At 43.4% G+C, this 16583-nt stretch overlaps 1 protein-coding gene across 2 annotated transcripts in view; it reads right to left on the reverse strand.

Annotated features, from left to right (window-relative positions):
* The window catches only part of FNDC3B (fibronectin type III domain containing 3B), a 371182-nt gene that overhangs the window by 101617 nt on the left and 252982 nt on the right, over positions 1-16583 (reverse strand). For both annotated transcript variants that reach the window (XM_023515748.1, XM_003794293.3), the window contains exons 7-9: positions 12265-12323; positions 3749-3900; positions 640-699 (exon numbers count right to left, since the gene is read on the reverse strand). In XM_023515748.1, the coding sequence (XP_023371516.1) occupies positions 640-699; positions 3749-3900; positions 12265-12323 (271 nt within the window). The remainder of the gene's footprint in view (positions 1-639; positions 700-3748; positions 3901-12264; positions 12324-16583) is intronic.

Here is a 16583-nt window from a genome sequence, read left to right on the forward strand (position 1 = left end):
CATGGATTATAGTAAAACCTCAAACTCATGGGTTCAAGGGATCCTCTTGCCTCAGCCTCCTGAGGAGTAGGTGTAACTCCAGGTGCCCATCACAACGTTTAGCTTTTTCTTTTTCTTTTATTTTTAGTAGAGATGGTAGCTTGCTCTTGCTCATCCTGGTTTCAAAATCCTGCCATGGCCTCCCAGAGTGCTGGGATTACAGGTGTGAGCCCCACACACAGCCTGGACAGGGCTTCTTCTTTAGTCATCTGGTCTGAACATCAAGTTTATACGCATGGGCCATAATAAACACTGATATATCCATGGTAAAAATTCATTTGTTTAACAAAAACAAAGTATTACATACTATACCATGGAGCCTAACAGATCTTAGAAGGTCATGTAAAATCAAAATTATTTAAATAAAAAGTTTAAAACTCCATTTAGTCCATCAGTTCACATTTAGTCTCTCTGTTCACAGAAGGACCTTGGTGTGTCCTAATCACTGGGCTCTTGGGTATAATAAACAGCCTGGGACCCACAGTGCCAGCACTTTTAGTGAGGCAAGTGCCACTCACCAAACACTTCCCAAAGGGAGCACACAGGTACATGTATGACTTGGACTCTCTAGAGCAGCTTAGCTCCTGTACCCTAACTTACCTCACATGATAATCTGTTGCTGGTCTAAGATCTTTCAGGTTACATTCTAATTCTTCTCCACTGCAAAGAAAAATCATTAGTATTAGTATTAGTTGAAAATACCAGTTTCAAAAGCAAAACATTTAACATTTGGGTTGTTAGTAATATAATAATTCAAGAACTATTATGTCTAACTCTCCCAAAAGCAGAAATAAAATTTCTTGCTTAGTATTGTTATTAGTTTTGGACTGGAAAATCAGATTCCTTTTAATGTCATCCTAGGTCTAAAAAGTGGCACGGTTAACTACCAATAAAATTCTGGAAGGTCTTATCACTTCATAAAAGTAAATAAGTAGGCGAATGAATGAATGAATGAACAAATGAAGGTAGCTCTCTGAGCGACCCTTGCAGGAACCTCTTCTACTGCAACTCTGGACTCTCCTGATGAAATCATAACATGCTTCCTTCACCTACCAACACACCCAGCTCTATCACACGGAAGAACACCATTATGTGATCAAAAGTTGTAAATGAACCTCGACGCAAATCATGAAGAAGCAACCAACAAGAATAAAAAATATGCCATTAAAAATTTTCAAAAAAGTGAGAGAGGTGTGTATGGCTTATTTTATATTCTTCAAAAATGTCAGGATCACAAAAGAGAAATAAATCTTGTGTAGGTGTCCCAAATTAAAGAGGCTGAACTACTAATGGCAGCATCTGACCTAGACCAGGGCCTGTGCTGGAAGGCAAGAAAAATGCTGTAACATTTTTCAAGATAACATTCATTATTTAGATCAACTGACAAGACTGGAATATAGACAATGGAAAATAGACAATGGATTAGATGATAGTATCAATGTAAGTTTACAAAGTCAATAACTGCACTGTAGTTGGTGAAGAATACTCTCTTTCATGGAAAATACACTGAATTACTTACCAATAGGAAACCATGACACATAAAACTCATGAGAAAAATTACAGATTAAGAGAACAGAAAAAGGGAGACAGGAAGGGGTTCAAATGATAAAGAAAACAAGTATAAAATTAGTAACAGGTGAATCTGGGTAGGGTATATACACTTATTCCTTGATCTATTTTTGCAACATTTTAAAAGTTTGAAATTATTCCAAATAAAGTTTTTTCAAAAGCTACAAACTAGAAGCTCTATCCACATCTGGCCTAAAGCTCTGTTGTTTGACATAGATTGTAATTTAGAAAAAATTTTGCATTTGCAGAATTTGTTTAATGATAGGAAAGTTTGTGTAATTGAGATTTTCAGTATCTCTTCAAAAAAAAAAAAAAAAAATCCAAAGAATCAGCAAATCCAGACAACAACCTACCCAGGCAGTGGTGACTGCTTCCTTCAGATTAGTGGTCCCCAACCTTTTTGGCACCAAGGACTGGTTTCATGGAAGACAATTTTTCCATAATGGGGTGGGCATTAGATTCTCCTAAGAAGCTCATGAGCTGGATCCCTGCCATGTGTAGCTCACCGTAGGGTCTGTGTTCCTATGAGAATCCAATGCTGCCTCTCCTATGACAGGAGGTGGAGCTCAGGCCATGATGGGAGTTTTGGGGAGCAGCTGAAAATGCAGGTGAAGCTCCTCTCATTCACCTGCTGTGAGGCCTGGCTCCTAAGAGGCCACAGCCTGGGGGCTGGGGACTGCAGCTGTAGACGGCAGCAAATAGCAGCATTCCTCTTCACCCCATTTCCAACCTTTCCACTTTTGACCTCTGCTATTTGCCTAGCCCTTTTGAGTGCTTGTTGTATACACAGGTTTTACATCCTGGGAATACTGTATTTTCTATTTTCTATTTGCGTTGTTCAAGGTTCTTGCCAGGGATGAGGGAGATGGCTCTATTTCTCTAAGGTCTCTACTAATTCTGATTTTTCAAACTATAATGTGATGGGTGTGAGCTGGAGTCAGGAGTTGGGATTTTACTCTAGGTACAGTGGGGAGTCAGTGGAGTGTCCCTGCAGGGCAGTGCTCTAGTCTGACCTCTGTCTCTACTGTGTGGAGCCCATGCTGCAGGGGAGCAATGTGGAGGGCGCAGACCCTGGGCAGACTGTTGCAGGCATCCAAAGAAGAGGCACTGGGGGCCGTCTGCACAGAGGGCACAATGCCAAGGGCTTTCCTTGTCAGGGACAAAACCATCTATGGAGCAGGGTGGGAGGCACAGGTTGGCAGAACTGCAGTAGGAGGGAAACACAGGGCAAACAAACGTCTCGGGCACAGAAAGAAGCAAGGTCTATACAGCCACATTACCCCGGGTGTGGGCAGGGACAGGAGGGGCCACTCACAGAAAGCTCAAACAAGTGGTTCACACAAAAGTGACTTTCTGGTTCCAGCTCTGCACATCTGAGTACTGCCCAGTACTCCTAATGAGGGAGAAAGATTTGACCCTGAAATTCTTAATTGCATTTAGAACAGATATAAATTGTCTGAATGGTCAACTCCTGGGAGTCCATAAAGCAGATAGGGAGAGTCCCTTATTCTGTTAACTAAACTGTTGGCCATTTAAGAAAGCCTCATAATGAAATGTTTTAAAATACTCTTTATTACAGGCTGGGAAGCAATTGTGGAGGATAATGAGGAGGGTGAAGTGGAGGAAACTATAGTGTAGAACTTTTAAAAACAGGACTAGAAAGAGCTGGATTTGAAAGTAAGAGGTAATCATATGGTGTCTAATGTATGCAAAAACTAAGAGTCAGCCAGTTTTCACTCTGATAAATATTAATGAAAAATGTTCACTACACTGACAGCAAACACAGTCAGGTGATAAACATCACCAATATCAATACCACCATGCACTACTCTGTTGTTAATTAATACTTACTCTGGACAAGATTAATCCTTGACATCATAACAATTACTAACTCTTAAGTTGAACTATTTAAAAGAAAATTTTCAAAGCCTATAGATGTTTCCTTTGTTTTCTATTTTCTTTCTTTCTTTTTTTTTTTTTTGCAGTTTCTGGCTGGGGCTGGGTTTGAACCCACCACCTCCAGCATATGGGGCTGGTGCCCTACTCCATTGAGCCACAGGCACCACCCTATTTCCTATTTTCTTTAACAACTCTAATTTCACAACCTAGCAACAAAGTAAACACTGGAAACACACACTACCTGTAAATTATCTTGTATTTCCCATCTCGTCCTTTGTCTGATAAGGCAACCTCGTAAATGCAGGGGAAGGAAAGGCCACTGTGCGGCCCACAGGAGAGTCCGGCAGGGGGAGCCCAGGACAGCACAACAGCTCGCGCCTGGACATTAGAAACCTGAGGAGGAAACACACAGGACAAAGAGTTCAAATCTACTCCACATGGTCAGACGTGACTTTACCTGCAACACATTTTTATTAACAGCGGCACTAAACTAACTCAGAATATATTCAAGGTCAACAATTTTACTTATAATGAAACACACCCTATCTGGTGTTCCCTGGTCAAAATCTAATGTCAAAAGTAATAGCTCCCACAAGCAGCTATCCTTACAATGTAAACTTTATCCAAGTCCAGCGCAATCTACCATAGTCCTCCAGAGAGGAAAGGCATCAGTCATGCACAGGGGCATGTTGTAAAGGCAAAAGCTGAAGGGGAGACTTCAGTGATCTCTGTGATGGCCCCCACAGGACATGGCAGGAGCCACTCTCCATGGGGACCTTCTGGTGGCCTTCAAGCCTTGCCTGGTGTTGAGTCATTCTTCAACACTGATACCCTTCAGACCTGCAGATTCCCAAGGGAGCCCAACAGCAGGGGAACTGGCACCAAGGACCAGGCTAACCCAGGACAGTGTGTAGAAATGGAGCTATTTCTTGTCCTCAAGTCTGCTTTTATCTTCCTGGTTTAGCCTGTGTGTAAGACTTCATTTGGACAAAAGACTGGGACTTAAAATATCCTAACTTTCTTACCCATCTCGAGAACTACTCTGAGGCATATTCAAAAATCCACATCGTCTCCCAGAAATCCTTACACGGACTGAGCCCAGCTGCCCGGAGCAGTGACCCGCTCATTCACAGACCCTGCACTGGCTTCCTCCCCCTTCCCAACTCGGCCCTAGTCCCCAGCTGGGGCTGCTGGGTCACCTTCCCAAAGAAACTATCTGTACTCAAATCTCTGATTCAGAGTCTGTTTCTGGAGAAACTCACCTGAAAGTATGGTCTAATTCTTTAAAGTAAATCTAATGACAAAACTTTAATGTTCTAATTTTTTAAAGGTTATTCTAATTGCTAACTGGATGTTGGTCTGAATAATATTAAAACCAAAGAAGAGTTAATACAGATGCTAAAGCTTAACGTTCACAAAGATTTTACAGCTGCAGATTATTGGGCTGTCAATGGAGATGGGAAATTATTCAGTCCCTGTCTATTTTTCCTTCTTCCATTTTTGTCACTGTGCAATCTACATAAAGAGTATTACAAATAATAAATACAGAAAATGAATGCTGAGTTTCCTTTTCAGTACACCATCCTTTACATCTTTAGCATACATCCTGCCATCCCGACACAGCTTCATGATACATTCAGCCCATTACTCAGCTGACTTCCTACTCATCCTTCAAGACCCCAACCAAGCCTCTACTTCCCACTCATCATCTCCCCTCCGTGTTCTACAGAGCCATGGAGGCACTGTTGTCACCATTAGTCACACCTACAGCCTTTGTCTCCTTCCCCTGTGGGCAGTCCCTAAGGACAGGGACTGTGAGTGATGGTGGCTTAGTAAATATTTACTGAATAAAAAATAAAATTCAAAGGGAGTGAGACAGGCTGAGTTTCTTGCACAGGTGACATGGTGAACGGGAGCTATTATATAACTCTCTTTAAAACATCTGAGGAGAAGCTGCTACAGAACCAGGCTCTACCCTTTCTGCTGGGGCTGCAGCTGTGACCACCCTCCAGGATACTGTCCTATTGTACCCTTGGGATTTAGCTTTCAACTTTCCCGCTTTCTTGACATTAACAAACTTCTTTTAGACCCACTTCAAATGCTGCCTTTGTTTATTCACTTAAACATCACACACAATGACAGAGGATGAAGAAGACAGACTTTTAGCCTCACAGAACCTCAGCCTAAGACCCTCAGATTCCTAAGCCTGTGTCAAGAACATTTCTGTACTGTTCTTCCTGATGCCCTGGTCAGAATCCATCACTACTTTTCTCTGTGCTCTGGCCACACTTTCCTGGTAACTACATCTGGTGCTTCTTCCTTACATGGAGCAATGTGTGGTTATGTGTCTCTTGTTAGCCTACCTAGATTAACAGACAGCATGTTTTACATAAACTCATTCATATATCGTGAATGAGTGATCCTGGAGGATTGAGAAGTAGATTTTATTTTTAATGTAGGAGATATTTTGCTGCGAAGAGTTCAGTTTAAAAGGATGCTGATTAAGTAGTAGGAAATACTCAGTAAGATAAATGGCTGTTTTGCTCAATTCCAAGAGCACAGTATGCAAGAATGCTGATCTGTGAATGGTGGTGTGAAACAGCAGCATGTCTCAAAGTGGCTCAGTTAGATGAGCACTCTAGATACCAAACAAGCCTCCATAAATTCATATCCCTTTAGATGCTGCCTTTTAGTTCAACTACTACAGATTTAATTTTTTCCTTTAGGACTTGGTTAATTTTTATTTAACTGGAGATGTTAAATACTTGAAGCATCAACTAAAATAACATTCATGCTTTCCACAAGCAAGGCTTCAGGAACAGAACTGTCATCTGAACAGAGGGGTGTGTGGAAGTGTGTTCTCTCCATACACCAGTCTATGAGAAATGCACGCTGAGAACACAGCATCATCTTCAAAGGGCAGCAGCTTCTGCAGATTCTACCTCAATCTAAGCAGCCTGATACCCAGATTAAAACCACCTTCTAGGGCCAGATCCCTGCCTGTGCTCCTGTCCCCTCCCTCCCACTGACTCCAGGCCTCCGGTCTCCCTTCTTCAGGAGCTAGAATCCTGAGAGAAAGCCCGTGGTCTCAGGAACTCTCTTTCCTTCATTCCAAGGACAACTTCAGAAAATGGCAGTGTCTTTTAAGACAATGTCATGTGAAAATGAGTCCTCAGAGCCAGACCTATTGCCTCCAAGTGTCCTGGGAGGTAACGCCTCAGTGAGAGACTCAGACGCCCAGGAACACCTTCTGGGTTCCAGCCTATCTGAAAGAGTATGAGCTTCACTCTGCAAATCTCTTTCTCCCCAGCAGTGACTATCTAACTTAGCCAGGGCCCTTAGCTAACCTGATCATCACAGTGATATCATAGCTACTGTCTGCCTACCCCCCCCCCTCCAAATTTAGAAGCCTTAAAACTGACTTTCTGATTTTTGTTGATACACCATAACTAGAAGTCAATGTCCTTTATAATGGTGATAAAAGGAGTGATTTCTAGCTACAAAATTATTAGACAAGGTAGAGCCTGACATTTGTTTTACACTGGCAATATAAAAGTGTTGTTGTTAGGCTACAAGTACAGGATAAGTTAGCATGTGACTTATTTAAAGTAAACTGCTTTTAAGTACCTTGAAGGACTCACAAAATCAGCACCTTACACACTGATTAGAAATCATTCCGGTCTATGTGTTTATTAAGTACGGATGGCAACTTTGACAGCAGTTGTTATGTATGTGGATGTATGGGTGTGTGTTTATATACACATATATATGTCAAAATACAACTGCATTATCTTATAACTATTTGATATTTAATCCTTAGCTCTCCTTTTCCTTGTGGCTTCTCTCCTGTTCACCCTAGTATTTTAACACTATGCTATACAATTTTGTGATTTTTATCTAAGAATTTATTATGTGCAAATGATATTCATTTTGGATCATGAAACATCACTCATTCTCATAGTTACCAAATTGTTACTCTCATATTCAAAATCACTTCTCTGCATGTTAGTAACTTCTAAATTTGGTCTGGACTTTAGACTTAACTATGTAAGAGGTCCACAGAGCTAATTAAGGAATGCACTAAAAAAATATTAGCTTAGAAATACTGGCTTTACTTCTAAAGCATTAGAAGTGAACAGCACCTGGTGGGCAATAATGTCACAAAGGAAAATAAATGAAAAAGGAAAAGGTCAAAGAACTGGGAGACTCACACACAGAACTTTCTCAGTCACCTACTTCTGTCACAGCTTAGGTGCCAATGCCCCGTCTGCTCCCACAGGCACAGCTGTGTATCTTTCAAGGACTGCCTCCAGCAGGGGAGTGCTCTCTTGGGCCAGTTGACTCGCTGTTTCAACAACTAAACACTAGTGGACAGAAACAATGCAGAACCACAACTGCGGGTTTCATTTATTTATATCCTGAAAATGAACAGCCCCCCAGTATACGGGAGGCTCTATCGGAGAAGATGAGACCATGTTAGGCTGGAGGCAACTAGTTAATTCTAAAGCCTCTGACAACAGTGTCAAGTGTGTTCCTCCAGAGAGGGGCAATAGCAGCAAAGTCTCCAGGCATCTACCTACTGCAGCCTCAAGACAAATACTCAGTGTGTATGCACTGTTTTTAATGGAATTACGCGGAAAAGAAACTATGTATCTGGGTCTCTGAAGAGTAAACAACTTGCTCAGTTAAGCTTGCCCAAAGTTCTCGACAGGTGGCCGGAGCCCACAGTGCTAGCTGTTCTGTATTAGATCAGATCACTTGCAAAACCTCAAGAAAATTAGATGCCTTTTATTTAGAGGCACTACCAGGTATGGCTGAAAGGAAAAAAAAGTTAGAATAACAATCTTTTCTACAGTTGTGTTCCCGAGTTTCTGCCCCCTTCTCATTTCAGAGTGTTGGAGGGAATTTCACTTTTGCTTAATGATATGCTACAAACTGTAGAGAAATACTCCATTCCAAGTATCTTACGGACAGCATATAATTTGCTTTTCACATAATCCTATGTGGTATTTATTATTTTACCTTTCAAAGGGGAGGATACTGAGGCACAGTGAGGTTATTTGACTTAGCCAAGGCCACAAAGACAGTAGCCGGGCCAGGTCCTGACCCACAGTGCCAGACTGCAAAGCCTGGGCCTTCCATCTGGAGTGCCAGATCCTGGCTACACCCACTGAAACCAGGCACACATTTATTCTGTAAACATTTGTGAAGGGTTCACTTTGTGCCAAGGACAGAGCTAGATATTAGACACACATAAATACAACACAATCACAAATAACTTGAGAGAGAAAAAGAGTAGGAGGAGGAGGCAGAAAAACTACTATGGAAGCAACTAGTCAGGCTGGGAAGGAAGAGTGGGCTGTCTGCAGGCAGGAGGGCTCCCTGAGGAGCCGGCAGTGTGGTGGGCAAAGCAATGGCCCCACAAGGATGTCCACAGCTCATCCTTGGAACCGTGAATGTGCTACCTCCCATGGCCAAAGAGACTTGGCAGGTGTGATTAAGTGAAAGCTCTAGCCAGGTAGAGATCATCCTGCACCACATCCAGATGTGCCCAGCATGATGACAAGGGTCCTCATCAGTGAAAGAGGCAGGAGAGTCAGAGAGGGCCATGTGGCAGTGGGAGCAGAACTGAAGGGCAAGGAGAGCCAGCTGCATGGGGGGCAGAGTCCCCTCCAGAAGCTAGAGGAGACGAGGACGCAGATCATCCCCCAAAGCCTCAGAAAGTAGTGGAGTGCTGCCAACACCCACCGTTAGCCCAGCCAGACACATTTGGGACTTTCTGGCCTCTAGAACTTTCTCGTTGTTTTGTTTTCAGCCACTCAATTTATGGTGACTGGTTCCAGCTGCAGGACACAAACACAGGTGACAGGAGACAGCTGCCTGAGTTATGTGCAGAGCAGACACGCACAGCTGCATGAAGATGCCCTTGTCTGGGAATTTTCAGCCGAGGCAGCCTTGACAGGCCTGAGCTGCCACCAGGACCCAGGCCCAGAGGGTGGTCACCCAGGTCACCAGCCGCGTGATGAAGCAGCTGTGTCCAGAGACACCTGCGTCTTATCAGACAGCTTTCATCAGACTGCTTGAAAGGGATGCAAGTCTAAGTCTCAATGCTAAAAGGAACATTAGCTATAAATGCTGATCTATAGGTCTTTAATAACTCTGGAGTTTACTGCTCTGCTCACAGAGCAGAACTGACCACTCTGGCTTTATAATAATAAGGAAAGACCTTGGCTATATTCACTACATTCTTACCCATCTAAACCGTGCTAACAGGGAAATGTCACCCTTTGACTGAATTTCTAAGCCAAAAGCCATTTTGGATGTTTAGATGAGGGTAAGGAAAGCATGGCATCCAGGCAAGCTGGCTGACCCTGCAGACAGGCCACTACCTCGTGGCATTTCTCTGAGTGAATTCTCCAGGCCTGGTTCCCTGTGCAGTAGACTCAGAAACTCAGTCTAGGTGGAACTGCAGAGTCAAACAGACTCACGGATGTTAAAGCAAACTATAACACTTATAGAACTGACATATGAAATCAGATCACCAATTAACTACTTTATAATGAGATAAAATCATCCGGTAGATCAGATAACACCATCACCCTGCCTCATGTACTCTGTTGGCCATCATGAAGTAGAATTCTCAGGAGGCTACTGTGTGGACACCAAATGAGGACAGGGGAGTTAGCACACAATTCAAGGGCTAAGGCCCCTGGGCTCTTGAGAACCATCTCTCCGTGATGGGGACAGAACTGCCTGGCCAGGCTGGGGTGGGTGGAGTCAGCATCCACCAGCTTTCTGCAGCCAAGCAGTACGGTTCCTAAATCCTAAATGATAGAGATGAAAGTTCTTAGATGACATAGTTGCTATGTGTTACACCTCACACCACAGCTACTTACAAAAGCCTGTCTACTCTGCTCTTAGAACTGTAGAGATCAAGTGCTTAATAAACGCTGAGTCAGTCAGAAAAAAGGCCCAACGCATCTGAACACGGCTTTTGTGCAGCTGGAGCACAGCAACCTGAAGGAACGGGGAGATTCTGCTGGTTCTGCAGGAGAGAAGTGACCAGCAGGGTCTGAAGAAAAGCCCTATGTGCACAAGTGACAGACATGGCAATGGCTTGGGACAACAGCTATCATGCTGCTCTGCCATCTCTGTGATCACCGCTCTCCGTCTCCCTCATGGATTTTTCTTCTTTCTACAACACTTTGAATATAAGCTTCATCCATGATTCTGCCCCCAAGCCTTTCTGAATCTCTCCCTATATTCCACCCCTCCCTGTCCGAGAAGCTGCCACCCCTTTTCCAGTTTCCAGGACCATTCCTGTGTGTGGTCTGGAGTCAGCACCTGTCCCCCTCTGCACAGCACTGACTTACCAGACTGTGAGTGACTGCAATGTTTTTCTGGACGCACACGTCCACGGATGACACTGTAGACAGTGAGGACATACACGTGGCCCTGTTCTACAGGAACCAAAGCTCCTGGGACGGTCATAGAAGGGGGTAAATGGAGTGAGGGCACAGGCCAGCACAGCAGGGAGGGGAGAACACAGCAGGACCGAGCAGTAGCGGCGCTGTGCATGGAGGGGGCAGCCCCGCAGAGCGGCATGGACAGCGACTGGGGAGATGCCTCAGAGCAGGGCGCCCACGGCAGCCAGCCCGCGACGTGTGCTGATGAGTGAGGACTGGTTTGCTTATCTGTGTATAGACCTTTTCATTCACTCACCAGCTGTTGTTAGCGTTGGTGTATTTAACGTGTGGCCCAAGGCAACTTTTATTCTTTCACTTTGTGAAAGAGAGGAAAAAAGGCTGGACACCCCTGTCTTAAAGCAAGCAATTCCCAAGAGGAGGCACAGAAACTTGGAGGCCCATTCACCGTGGCTGCTCAGCGCCTAAGAGGTGACAGAGCCTTACGGATCTGTTCTGTGAACAGCTACACCAACTGCTACCACCAGACCACAGCAGTAGATAATCAGCATTTCTCTCCCAAGGTCCACGCTCTTGTCACTCTAACTCGTTTCCCAAGTGTTTGATCATTCCGAAAATTCAGCCATTATAATAAAAGTTTTTTTGCTCAAAACCCCTCAAATGCAGCCTATTCCCCACCCTACTCCTCTACAAGTGCCTATTAAGCCCATCCTCCTCCACACCTCATGCTTTTAGGTCTACCCAAAAGAGCAACTATGAACACTGAGGCATATTCGGGCTCTTCTATTAAAAAGCGTCAGTGTTTGAAACACTTGAAGAATCAAGGTTTTCTAGCTCAGCTAGAAAATACTCCATAGGACTTTGGCTCTCTAATCTCATATGAAAGGCTGAATCAACATTCTGAATTTTTCACTTAAATTTCAGAACACCTGGCAAATTCAAACTAATGCCTCACAATCAGTACTGTTACTCCCAATGATTTTATTTTTCATGCAATTGCAACCAATGTTTTGGACTTATTTTTCTCAGGTAATATTTAAATATCTTTTTGAAATTTACCAGAAAAAATATTAGAATTATTGAGGTTTTAAAAAACTACTACTACTACATTTACACAGGTTAAGAAATATATCAAAATTGTTCTGTAGACCCAAGAAAAGGGGGAGAAAAATGAATCCTTGAAAGTCAGAAAGCCTAACCACATTCCAAATTCCTCCATGAAGATGCTTCAGTGGGGAACGGACCCTCTGCTTACCCAATGTGTGGTGAAAATAACGCACCTCTGAAATTCTTAAGAAAGTGTTGCTCATGGTGAGAAATTCAGAAGACATACCTGTGGTTTCTCTATTCCAGAAAGAATGTCCTGCACCCTCTTTACTTCCAACTCGTACTCTGCAATGCAAAAAAGAAAAAAGGAAAAACAATACCATTAGAAGACAATAAGGTTGTCAAATTCTTTCCCAAGTCCTTTTAACTAGGGTTATCATCAAACCAGTCACCTGTTATCCCCACAAACATGATAGAAGAAATTTGGGAATGAGGATGTCTTTGAGGCAGGAGTTTTGGTGTGGTCCTCAGGCAGCCACTAGAGTATTTCAGTGAAAGGAATGACATGACCTTATTCTCAGTTTTACAAGATCTGTGGTTTCTGCATAAACAATGGATGTAAGCAAGGTAAGCACAGAGAAAGAGAGACCAGCTGGTTTACCAGTGCCACGGTCCAGGGGGAGAACAGAGTGGGCCGTGCTGCAGTTGATAGGAAAGATGGTGAGAAAGGACTAGTTTTGGTGATGTAGGTGCTGGAGGACTGGATGTGTTAGGGAAGGGTGAAGAAATGTGAAGAACCAAGGATAATTCCTAGATGAATGATGGTGTCTTTTAAAAAGATAGAGAAATAGCCATGTTTTAGGGTGGGGCAAGAATTAGGTTTTAGAAATGGAAGGGGGGAAGTGCTTTGAGTAGAGAAGATGGGGTGGGAAGGATGTGTACAAAAAAGGTAAATGGTAAGATTTAAACTTAAGAATCCACAACTTATTAGAGTAGCCTCCTCCTCACAAGGGACTTAATGGGATTTAATCTTGAGTTTAAAGTAGATTCCACTTAACTGTTCAACCCATGAAATAAATGCTGGAGAGTGATGACTGCCAAGACCTACCTTTTTCTAAAACATTTCAAATGTAGGGCCACGTGGAGGGAGGAAAGGAAATGGGTCATTACAATGCCATGTTGGCAGGTGCTACAGTAAAGGTCATCAGAAAGAGGATTTGAGAAGGAAGCCCCAGGAGCCAATGTCTAGCTGAGCCCTGCAGATAAGCAGGCACTTGGAGGAGAATGCAGAGGACCCAGGGAAGAGTGGACTGGCAAGCTGGCTTCACAGGGCTGTTCATCTCGGTGTCAGTGTCCAACCTTGAAGTTACCTCTTGGAAAAATCCCACCTAAACCCTGACCCTTTGCCCTCACCTCATTCTTGTCACTTTCTTATCAATTATCAAAATCTGAAAAGAATTCTCTTGTTTATTTATATGTTCTCTTGTTTATCAATTGTCTTTCCTACTAAAATATAAGCTGCAGGAAGGCAGAGATACTGCCGGTCTGGAGTAGGCATATTTTCTCCATAAAGAATTAGATAAATATGTATATTTTAAACCTTACAGGCCAAATACAGGTCTGTTACATGTTCTTCTTTGTTTTCATAACCCTTTAAAAGTGTAACAACCATCTTAGATTATGGACTGTACAAAAACAGGCTTCAGGGCAGGCGGCAGGCTGCAGGCTGCTGACCCCACAGAGAACATGGCCACCACCCACCCAGCACTAACACAGTCCCGCGGGCTCGGAGCTCAACAGATACTTCCTAACTAAAAAAGTCTGCATTAAAAATCACAAAAACTAGTTGGCACCACACTAAACTTTAAAAAGGTAAGTTCTTCATTTCCCCCCCATTGTGTTCTGTTTAGTAGGAGAACATGTTTACCATTATTCTACCAAGAAAAACAAATGGGCTGGTGGTGATATCATGGTTTTAAAAACTGCAAATTTTTAAAAGAAAACCCACATTCAAAAAAAAAAAAACCAAAGTGTCAAAGGCTCATTAGGATATAGATAATAAATTGTGTCCATAAATGAAAACTGGACATGCCCTCACATGCTCTGGAAGACCCTATTAAACAAAATGTAAAGGTAATTGTCAGTTAAAAGAAACACAAAACAAACAAATAAAAAGAATAATCAAAATAAATGAACTGGTTCAGTTGTAAAGACAAAACTGCCTCCATCTCGGACACTGGTTCCAATGACCTGAAGGAGACACTGTTTACTTCTGTCACCCACAACGCATTTAGATTACCAAGGAAGAGCAGGATCCACACCCTGTCCTTGGGGCAATAGAAGTGCAGACAGGAAGAGGAGGGATCAGCTACTCACCACTCAAAGAAGGGAAGGGTTAAGAAATCTGCAAACCCAGGGTCCTGAGGACCATGTGCTAGAATAGGGTGAGATGGGAGAGTCCCATAAACCTGGAGAGCCCCACTTCCTGCTTTCAGATATGGATGACAGAAGTAGTCATGCTTTTGATAGAAAAAGGAAAAAATGGGGAAAGAATCTAGATTAAAAGGAAAAAAGATCTATCCAACCTCGAAAAGAATTGGGTTTCAGGTAAAAGCCAGAAATGCCAGTGAAAGGTCCTGGGATAAAGACATCCTCCCCAGAGAGGTCAGGACTCCCCCTATCTGCCTGCCTCTGGTCACATCATAAAAACTGACGCCTTCTGAGTACCGATATACAGGCTGGTCTGTGCATCACCACCTGGCTAAGTTTTGTAACCTCCCTTGCAAGACAGTCATTCTCTGCTCCCCTGCGGTGGTGAGCTCACTGGAGTCTATTTGGCAGGTCACAGTTCTCGCCTGTACCTGATGCTAGGCACACGTCCTCCCAATGTCCCTGCTGACTAGGGTAAGCCAGGACTAGGAGCTCAGAGAGCAGACATGATTTTCCCAAGGCCACAGCCTCAGGCCTGGTCCCAAAGCAAGTAGAATCTTCCTCACAACAAACTAAGAGAGTCAGGGAGCCGCAAGGTGGGTGGAGAGAGAGCAGAAGGCCAAGACTGGGGGTCCTGGCCCTGATGTGGACGCAGGAAGAGAAGGCGGCACATGAGAGGCTCGAGCCCTGTGAGCCGGCTGGTGTTGATTTTGCTTTTATTTCAACATATTTAGGAGGCACAAGGACAATTCTGCAACGTGGATACACTGTTCAGCAGTAAGGTCTTGGCTTTTAGTGTAACCATCATCCAAAACTTGTACATTGTTCCCAAAAGGTAATTTTTCACTTCTTGGGTTTTTTTTTTAAATTCATAAAAAACTGTCAAATGAACAGAGCAAAGGCCATTGAAAGGGATGTGAGAAGAGGAACAAGAAAAAGTGGGCTATGAGTGAAGATAAATAAATAAAAGATTCTGAGAAAATCCAAATGGCAGGGCCGGAAGACAGAAGGTCAAGTCAGAACCGTCTACCTTGCCATCCGGTCATCACCCTGCTCTGCAGAAGCATGGTGCCACTCTGCCTTCTTTCAGAGCGCCTATTGTAAATCCAGAAAAAGAAGAGAAAAGTGCATTTCCAATACATTTGTTTAATGCTTTTCCATTTTTGCTGCCACAAATGAAAGAATAAAACCCTAAATAGATTCCAGGCATACAATTTGCACCAAACAAGTGTGAAAATAAAATCTGTTTACTGAACTAAAGCGACAGTTACTTACCACATACAAACTGTTACATGAGGGTTTAACAGTCTAGTATGAAAATGTCAAATTCCCAACTACCTAAATAATGGAGCTGACTCAGCTCTCAGCATTCCTCTTCGTAAGCAAGATTTACACGTGTCTGGGAGCAGATTGATCACCACCCTCCCCTAAAACAGCTTCAGAGCCCAGCTGTGTGGAGCACACGTGGCCAAGCTACACCAAGCTTCTGCCTGCTCCCCCCAGGCATACCCCACATTGTGAGGGAGAGGAGAGAAGGAAGGACAGCTGATCCTCTCAGAAGTGAACAAAGGAAAAATGGAAGCTGATCACTGCCTTCAGGACACCACCTTTGAATCAGGTGGAAACCATGTCAATCAGGTGGAAACCATGTCATTTGTCCCCCTGCACCCTCTTCACAACTTCATACTCAGTATGCACCAAATGAACAAAAGATTGTTCTGGAAGAAGCAGAACTGCAAGGCTCTGGAGCAAGGTCAGGACGTGTTTTTCTTCTGTCCTTCCCAGGGCTGCTGCTGCTTCTGGTTTTCAGCAAGTGAATGAGGTCAGAGACAAACCACGTCAGCAAACTTCATACTCCTTGTCCCTCACACTGACACTGCCATGAGGTAGGCAAACGAGTCAGAACGGATTTTCCACCTGTTTTGACCTTGCTGGTGGCCCCAGCTGGAATGGTTGAATGTGATAACACACAGCTTTTACATCACTGTCTTCTTAGCATCTGAAAGGCTTTTCCCTACCACAGAGACTGAGACTAGCTTATCCCAAAAAAAAAAAAAAAAAAAAAAAAAGAAAAGAAAGGCACCACAGGGCACTCTTGGACAGAGTTTCCCCTAGAGAAGTGGCATTTTATTTTGCAGATATAGGCATGTTTGAGGGAAGGAAATATTTTGAAGA

The sequence above is a fragment of the Otolemur garnettii genome, unplaced genomic scaffold (assembly GCF_000181295.1).
Source record: "Otolemur garnettii isolate 467f Iridium unplaced genomic scaffold, OtoGar3 scaffold00078, whole genome shotgun sequence".
Taxonomy (NCBI): domain Eukaryota; kingdom Metazoa; phylum Chordata; class Mammalia; order Primates; family Galagidae; genus Otolemur; species Otolemur garnettii.